This window comes from Lagopus leucura, unplaced genomic scaffold (assembly GCF_019238085.1).
Source record: "Lagopus leucura isolate 7727_CA_CO unplaced genomic scaffold, USGS_WTPT01 34583-0_obj-0_obj, whole genome shotgun sequence".
In the NCBI taxonomy this organism is placed as follows: Eukaryota; Metazoa; Chordata; class Aves; order Galliformes; family Phasianidae; genus Lagopus; species Lagopus leucura.
Window position 1 is genome coordinate 1 of NW_024966835.1, and position 6,179 is coordinate 6,179.

The window sequence follows — 6,179 nt, forward strand, 5'->3', positions numbered from 1 at the left end:
GGGGGGCTGGGTTGGGGTCCCAGTGAGGGGGATATATAAGGAACAGGTCAGGAATCTGTATGGGGATGTATAGGGCTGAGCTGGGCCCATCAGTGATGCCCAGTTGTGGCCTCAAGTTGCACCGGGGTAAGTTTGGGTTGGATATTAGGAAACACTTCTGTACAGGAAGGGTTGTTAAGCACTGCGATGGGCTCCCCGGGGAGGCGGTTGAGTCACCATCCCTGGGTGCGTTTAAAATCCGCCTGGGTGCGGTACTGAGGGAGGCGATTCAGCAGAGGCTCGTTGGTTTGGGGTGCTGCAATGAGTCGTGGTTGGGCTCGATGATCTTTAAGGCCTTTTCAGTGATTCTGTGCGTGGAGCAGACGTGGGGTCAGCGAGGGGAGCACGTAGGGCTGCATGGTGTTGGGGATCAGTGCAGGGGGGGTGCACCGGGGGTTGGGGCCAGGCAGGCGTGGGGTTTGAGCTGCAGGGGGGGCAACGGGGGGTCTGCGTGGGCACTGGGTGCTGCAGAGCCCCGTCCCCTCTCCCTGCTGGCCCCAACCATCTCCCACAGCCCCCGGGATGCCCGACCCCACGCCATGCTGCTCGCCGCCTACGCCTCCCTCGCCGCGCTGCTGGCGGCCACGCTGGGCCTGGAGCTGTTCTCTCGCCGCCAACCCGGCCCTGCCGCCAACCCGGCCTTCGCCCGCTTTCAGCACCGCTTCCTGCGCGCCTACCTGCCCGCGCTGGCGGCCGACTGGCTGCAGGGCCCCTACCTCTACAAGCTGTACCACCACTACCGCTTCGTGGAGGGGCAGATCGCCATCCTGTATGTCTGCGGCTTCGCCTCGGCCGTGCTGCTCGGCCCCCCCACCGCCTCGCTGGTGGACCGCCTGGGCCGGCGCGCGTCCTGTGTGCTGTTCTCGCTGAGCTGCGCCGCCTGCTGCCTCACCAAGCTGTCCCGCGACTACCTGGTGCTGGCGGCTGGGCGCGTGCTGGGCGGCCTGGCCACCGCGCTGCTCTTCTCCGCCTTCGAAGCGTGGTACGTGCACGAGCACGTGGAGCGGCACGACTTCCCCGCCGAGTGGCTGGCCGGCACCTTCGCACGGGCGGCTTTCTGGAACAACGTGCTGGCCGTGGGGGCCGGCGTGGCGGCCACAGCCCTGGCTGAGTGGCTGGGGCTGGGCCCGGTGGCGCCGTTCGTGGCGGCCATCCCGCTGCTGGCGCTGGTGGCCGCGCTGGTGCTCAAGGACTGGGAGGAGAACCACGGGCCGCCGCGCGCCTTGGCCAAGACGTGTGGGGATGGGCTGCGCTGCCTGCTGGCCGACGGCCGCGTGCTGCTGCTGGGCACCGTGCAGGCGCTGTTTGAGAGCGTCGTCTACATCTTCATCTTCCTCTGGACACCGGTGCTGGACCCGCACGGGCCGCCGCTGGGCATCGTCTTCTCCAGCTTCATGGCGGCCAGCATGCTGGGCTCGGCGCTGCAGCGCGTGGCCGTGTCTGCTCGGTACCGCCTGCAACCCGTGCACCTGCTGGCGCTGGCCGTGCTGCTGGCCTTCCTCTCGCTCTTCATGCTCACCTTTTCCACCGGGCCCGGGCAGGAGAACCCGTCCGAATCCTTCCTCGCCTTCCTGCTGCTGGAGCTGGCCTGCGGGCTCTATTTCCCCTCCATGGGTTTCCTGCGACGCAAAGTGATCCCCGAGAAGGAGCGCGCCGGCGTGCTGCACTGGTTCCGCGTGCCGCTCAACCTGCTGGCCTGCCTGGGGCTTCTGCTGCTGCACGGCAGCGACCATCGCGGCGGCACACGCAGCATCTTCGCCCTCTGTGCCGCGCTGATGCTGCTGGCGCTGCTCGCCGTCGGCCGCCTCTTCACTGTCGGCCGTCACGACCCAGAGCTGCGACTGCCGCCCCCCCAGGGCCCCCCTGAGAGCCCCGAGCTGTGAGGGTGGTGGGGGGGGGGGGGGGGGGAGGTGGTTCGTAGGAGTGCTGGGAGGCAGGGATGCGGCACGGAGGGACGAGTGACCCCTGAGCACCTTTGCAGCCGTCCCTTCTCCGCTTTGTAAAGAAAATAAAGCGTTTCTGTAGATCCCCCACCTTTTTTTTTTTGGAGGGGGGTGGCAATAGGGTGAATTTGCTGTTTGGCACCATGCTTCCATGCCATGCTCAGCACCCCCCTGGGGAACTGCAGCCTCCAGACCCCCAGTGAGCGCCCATGCGCAAGGTGGGATTCTCCCTGCTTTCTGGCCCCCCCCCGGCTTTTTGCTGGGGGGTGGCAATGACTTCAGGGCAGTGCAAACGTCACTCATCACTGCCCATAGCATCGGGCAGCGCTGGGTCTGCAGCACTGCACTCTGTGAGTGAGGTCCCCACAAGTCAGGGGGTGAGGAGTGGGAATGGAGGAGCCCCACAAAGGGGAGACGGAGGGCCTGAGGGTCCTCTCAGGCCCTGTGGGGGGGTTCTGCAACGCGATGTCACAGCCCTGCAGCACCAGAGGGGATGTGCGGAGCCCCATGGCCGTGCCACCCACTGCAGGGGCTCCATGGGACCCCTTGGAGACCCTCTCACCCCCCCCGGACCCCCTCTGGCCTCCTCCGAACCCACTGGGACCCCCTCAGGACCCCTCCAGATCCCACTGGGATCTCCTGCATTCTGGGTGCCGCTGGGTGACCTCAACGGGACGCTTCCCCACACTGCACACCGCAGCCCCAGAAACACCACAACGCGTGAAACAAATACGGATTTACTGCCCTGTTGCTGTTTTCTGCATAAAACGACCCGAAAAAGCCGGGCTGTCCCCCCCTCCTGCCCCACCCCACCCCCACCCCGTTCCTTTTCCCACTGCTACCCCCATCCGATCCCGGTCTCATCCCGATCCCACGCCCGCCCTACAGCTGCTGCAGCAGAGCGAACACCTCGGGGTCGAGCCGCGCCGGGCGCAGGCACTCGCGCAGGCGGGGGGCCGTGGCCGCAGCGCCCTCCCTCCGCCGCCACTCGCGCAGCATCTCGAAGCCGCACAGCGCGGTGCGGTGCGGGTTGTTCTCGCGGATCTGCTCCAGGAGGCAGCGCCGCAGCCCCAGGCACAGCACGCCCACCTCCTGCCACTCGTGGCCCAGCAGCTGCGCGACCCGCAGCAGGTCCCGCTCCGACAAAAGCCGGTCGCCGCCTGCGGAGACCCACGGGTTGTCAGCGGGGACGCGGCGCTCGCCCCGCCGGCTCCGAACGCGCGCCCCATCCCGACCCCCGCGTCCAAAAGCGTCCTCACCGCATCCCGCCGGGTCCGCGGCGACGTCCGGAGAGCCGCCGGCGACATCCCGAGGATCGCCTGCTTCCCGAGAGCCGCTCCCGGCAACCTGCGGGCCACCGGCGGCGTCTCAACGACCGCCGTCGGCAACCCGAGCGCCACCGGCGGCACCTCGAGGGCCACCGATTTCATCCCGAGCGCCGCCGAACGGCGCCACCGAGAGCGTCCTCAGCGGCACCCACCTCTCCGGGAACGGCGGCGGCCGCGTCCTCGCCAGGCAGGCGGTACCGCGCGATGAGGTCGCGGCGCGGCAGGAGGCGCAGGATCGCGGCGACCACGTGCAGCGCCCGGCCCGGGAAATGCTGCAGCAGCATCGCGCACAGCTCGGGCCGCGTGGCCGGCTGCAGCCGCGATAAGGGCAGCCGCTCCTCCAGGAAGTACTTGAAGGTCTGGAACTGCTCCTCCGACAGCGCCCGCTGCACCGCCAGCAGCACCTCGCGCTCCGTGGCGGCCGCGGGGCAGCGCTGCGGGCTGAGCGGAGGGCCGAGCTGCGGGCCGAGCTCGGGGCTAGGGTCGCCCATCGTCACGCGTCCAGCCCCGGGATGCTCGCCCGGCGCTCCGACCGTGGGGAGGGCGAGGGCTCACCCAGCGCCGCGCGCTGCCTCGTGTCCGCGGGGTCCCCGCACGTCCCCGCTGTCCCCCGCCGCCCCGGACCCCGCGGACCCCGCCGAGCCCCGGGCTGCGCCGCCCTCACCGCGCTTCCGCTCGCCGCGCGGGGCGGAGCCGTGAGTTTCCCGCCGCTCTCAGCCAGTGGTTACCATGGCGCCGGGGGCGGGGCTTTGTGGAAACGGGCGTGGCGACGGGGGGGGCGGGGCTTGTGGTGTTTTGGAGCGGGGCTTGTTAGAGGGCGGGGCTTTCCTCTGGAGGTGGGCGGGGCTTGAGGCTGTGGGCGGGGCTTGGGGCTGAGCGCGGTCCTGGCGGTGAGGAGTCGCGGCCGCGGAGCAGAGGGGGAAAATGCTGTCCTGCCGCGTTGCTCCCCGTCTGCTGATGCACCCGGACCACAGAGCCACGGGGCGGTCGGGTTGGAAGGGTCCTTGAAGGTCGCAGAACCGTAGGCTGTCTGGGATGGAAGGGGCCTTAAAGCCCGTCAAGCTCCAGCGATGGAGTCTCGTGGCCCTACAGCCGCTTTGAGGTGTTCCCGCCCTACTCTGTAGCGGTTCCGGTCCCCTGGAGGGACACCAGCCGAGTTCCGCCGTTCGGGGATCCCCCACTGCCCCTCGCTTCGGGTCCCCCCGTGTCCCCATTGCAGAGCGCAGTGCCCCGTCCCGCCGCCAGGGGGCGCGTTTCCTCCGCGCGCCAATCCGGATCTGACCAGGATCACGTGTTCCCCTCTCTGTCGCTCACGCCCCCCTGCTCGGCCCCGCCTTCCAATTTTGATTAGCTCAACCCGACGTCCATCGGCATGAGGAACGTCGCGATTGGCGGAGATGCGGGGGCGGGGCTGAAAGAGGTGGGGCAGAGGAGGCGGAAGTGCGATGTGAAGTCCCGGATGTGAGTGGGGCGGCGGGGCCGGGGGCGGCCGCAGCTGCAACGGAGTCCATGGCGGCGGCGGCGGCGATGATGGTGAGGGGGGCGGCGGTGATGTTGGTGGTGATGGTGATGGTGATGGTGATGGTGATGGTGGTGGTGATGGTGATGGTGGTGGTGATGGTGATGGTGGTGGTGATGGTGGTGGTGGTGGTGGTGATGGTGGTGGTGGTGATGGTGGTGGTGGTGATGGTGGTGGTGGTGATGGTGGTGGTGGTGTTGGTGGTGATGGTGTTGGTGGTGATGGTGATGGTGGTGGTGGTGATGGTGGTGGTGGTGATGGTGGTGGTGGTGGTGGTGGTGATGGTGGTGGTGGTGGTGGTGATGGTGGTGGTGGTGGTGGTGGTGATGGTGATGGTGATGGTGGTGATGGTGAGGAGAGCAGGAATGCTTGGGTGGGCAGAAGTGGGGCAGAGGCATGGCGAGGTTTGGGGTGGGCTGTGGGCGCTGCACGGCGCTGTGCGGGAGGCACGGTTGGGCCGTGGGGCCGCAGGGATTTGCAGCGCCTGCGGCCGCCCATGGGGGAACCTGCGGCTACCGGGGGGTTGGGGTCTCATGGGAGCCGTGGGGCAGCCAGTGGGAATCGCAGAATCGTAGGGGTTGGGAGGAGCCTGCAGAGCTCATCGAGTGCAACCCCCGCCAAAGCAGATCCTACAGCAGGTCGCACAGGGAGGTGTGCAGGCGGGTCCTGAACACCTGCAGAGAAGGAGGCTCCACCACCTCCCTGGGCGGCTGTGCCTGCGCTCCGTCACCTCACCTAAAGAAGTTCTTGCCCACAGTTGTGCAGAACTTCCTGTGCTCCATTTCTGGCCGTTTCCCCTCCTCCTGTCTCCACACACTGCTGAAAACAGTCCATCCTCACCATTCTGCCCCCCACACCTCAGATATTTACAGGCCTGGATCGGGTCCCCTCTCAGCCTTCTTTTCTCCGGGCTGAACAGACTCGGTTCACTCAGCCTTTCCCCATAGCAGAGATGCTCCAGGCCCTTCACCACCTTTGTTGCCCTCCGCTGGACTCTTTCCTGTCTTTTTTGTACTGGGGAGCCCAGAGCTGGACTCAGTGCTCCAGATGAGGCCTTGCTGGGGCAGAGTAGAGGGGGAGGATCAGCAAGTTGAGTCCTTTGACTTGCTGGCCGCGTTCTTTTGTATAAACACCAGAACGCCACTGGCCTTTTTGGCCACACGCTGCTGGCTCACAGCCGACCTGTCCTCCACCAGGACACCCAGATCCCCCCCCGCTCCAGCAGCTCATCCCCCCCCCGCACCGCTGCACGCAGTCATTCCTCCCTAGATGCAAGACTACACTTGAACGGGACAGCGAAGGAGAGTTGGGGGCACGTGGGGGGATGTGGGGTGCTGGGGGGGGGGGGGG

At 67.5% G+C, this 6,179-nt stretch overlaps 3 protein-coding genes across 3 annotated transcripts in view; 2 read left to right on the forward strand and 1 right to left on the reverse strand.

Moving 5' to 3' along the window:
• The first annotated feature begins 57 nt into the window (after positions 1-57).
• Positions 58-2,065, forward strand: MFSD5 (major facilitator superfamily domain containing 5). The gene is made up of 2 exons (XM_042893486.1): positions 58-126; positions 554-2,065. The coding sequence occupies exon 2, from the start codon at positions 579-581 to the stop codon at positions 1,920-1,922; it is 1,344 nt and encodes a 447-aa protein (XP_042749420.1). The 5' UTR covers positions 58-126; positions 554-578; the 3' UTR covers positions 1,923-2,065.
• Positions 2,066-2,864: 799 nt separating this feature from the next.
• On the reverse strand, positions 2,865-3,801 carry LOC122192822. Its single transcript, XM_042893489.1, has 3 exons — positions 3,463-3,801; positions 3,242-3,329; positions 2,865-3,142 (listed from the first exon to the last, which is right to left on the reverse strand). Exons 1-3 carry the CDS (start codon positions 3,799-3,801, stop codon positions 2,865-2,867), a joined length of 705 nt encoding a protein of 234 aa, XP_042749423.1.
• A 1,001-nt stretch (positions 3,802-4,802) lies between these two features.
• Positions 4,803-6,179, forward strand: part of SPRYD3 (SPRY domain containing 3) — a gene marked incomplete at its 3' end in the record, with an annotated part of 2,873 nt that continues 1,496 nt past the window's right edge. The window contains exon 1 of the mRNA XM_042893487.1: positions 4,803-4,843. The remainder of the gene's footprint in view (positions 4,844-6,179) is intronic.

Bases quoted from the DNA above. Each gene is read 5' to 3' on its own strand.
- LOC122192822 (XM_042893489.1), bottom strand. From the start codon at position 3,801: ATGGGCGACCCTAGCCCCGAGCTCGGCCCGCAGCTCGGCCCTCCGCTC. The intron at 3,330-3,462 runs GTGGGTGCCGCT...GGTGGCCCGCAG, and splicing joins CCGCCGCCGTTCCCGGAGAG to GTTGCCGGGAGCGGCTCTCG. The intron at 3,143-3,241 runs GTGAGGACGCTT...GGGTCTCCGCAG, and splicing joins CGCGGACCCGGCGGGATGCG to GCGGCGACCGGCTTTTGTCG.
- MFSD5 (XM_042893486.1), top strand. From the start codon at position 579: ATGCTGCTCGCCGCCTACGCCTCCCTCGCCGCGCTGCTGGCGGCCACG.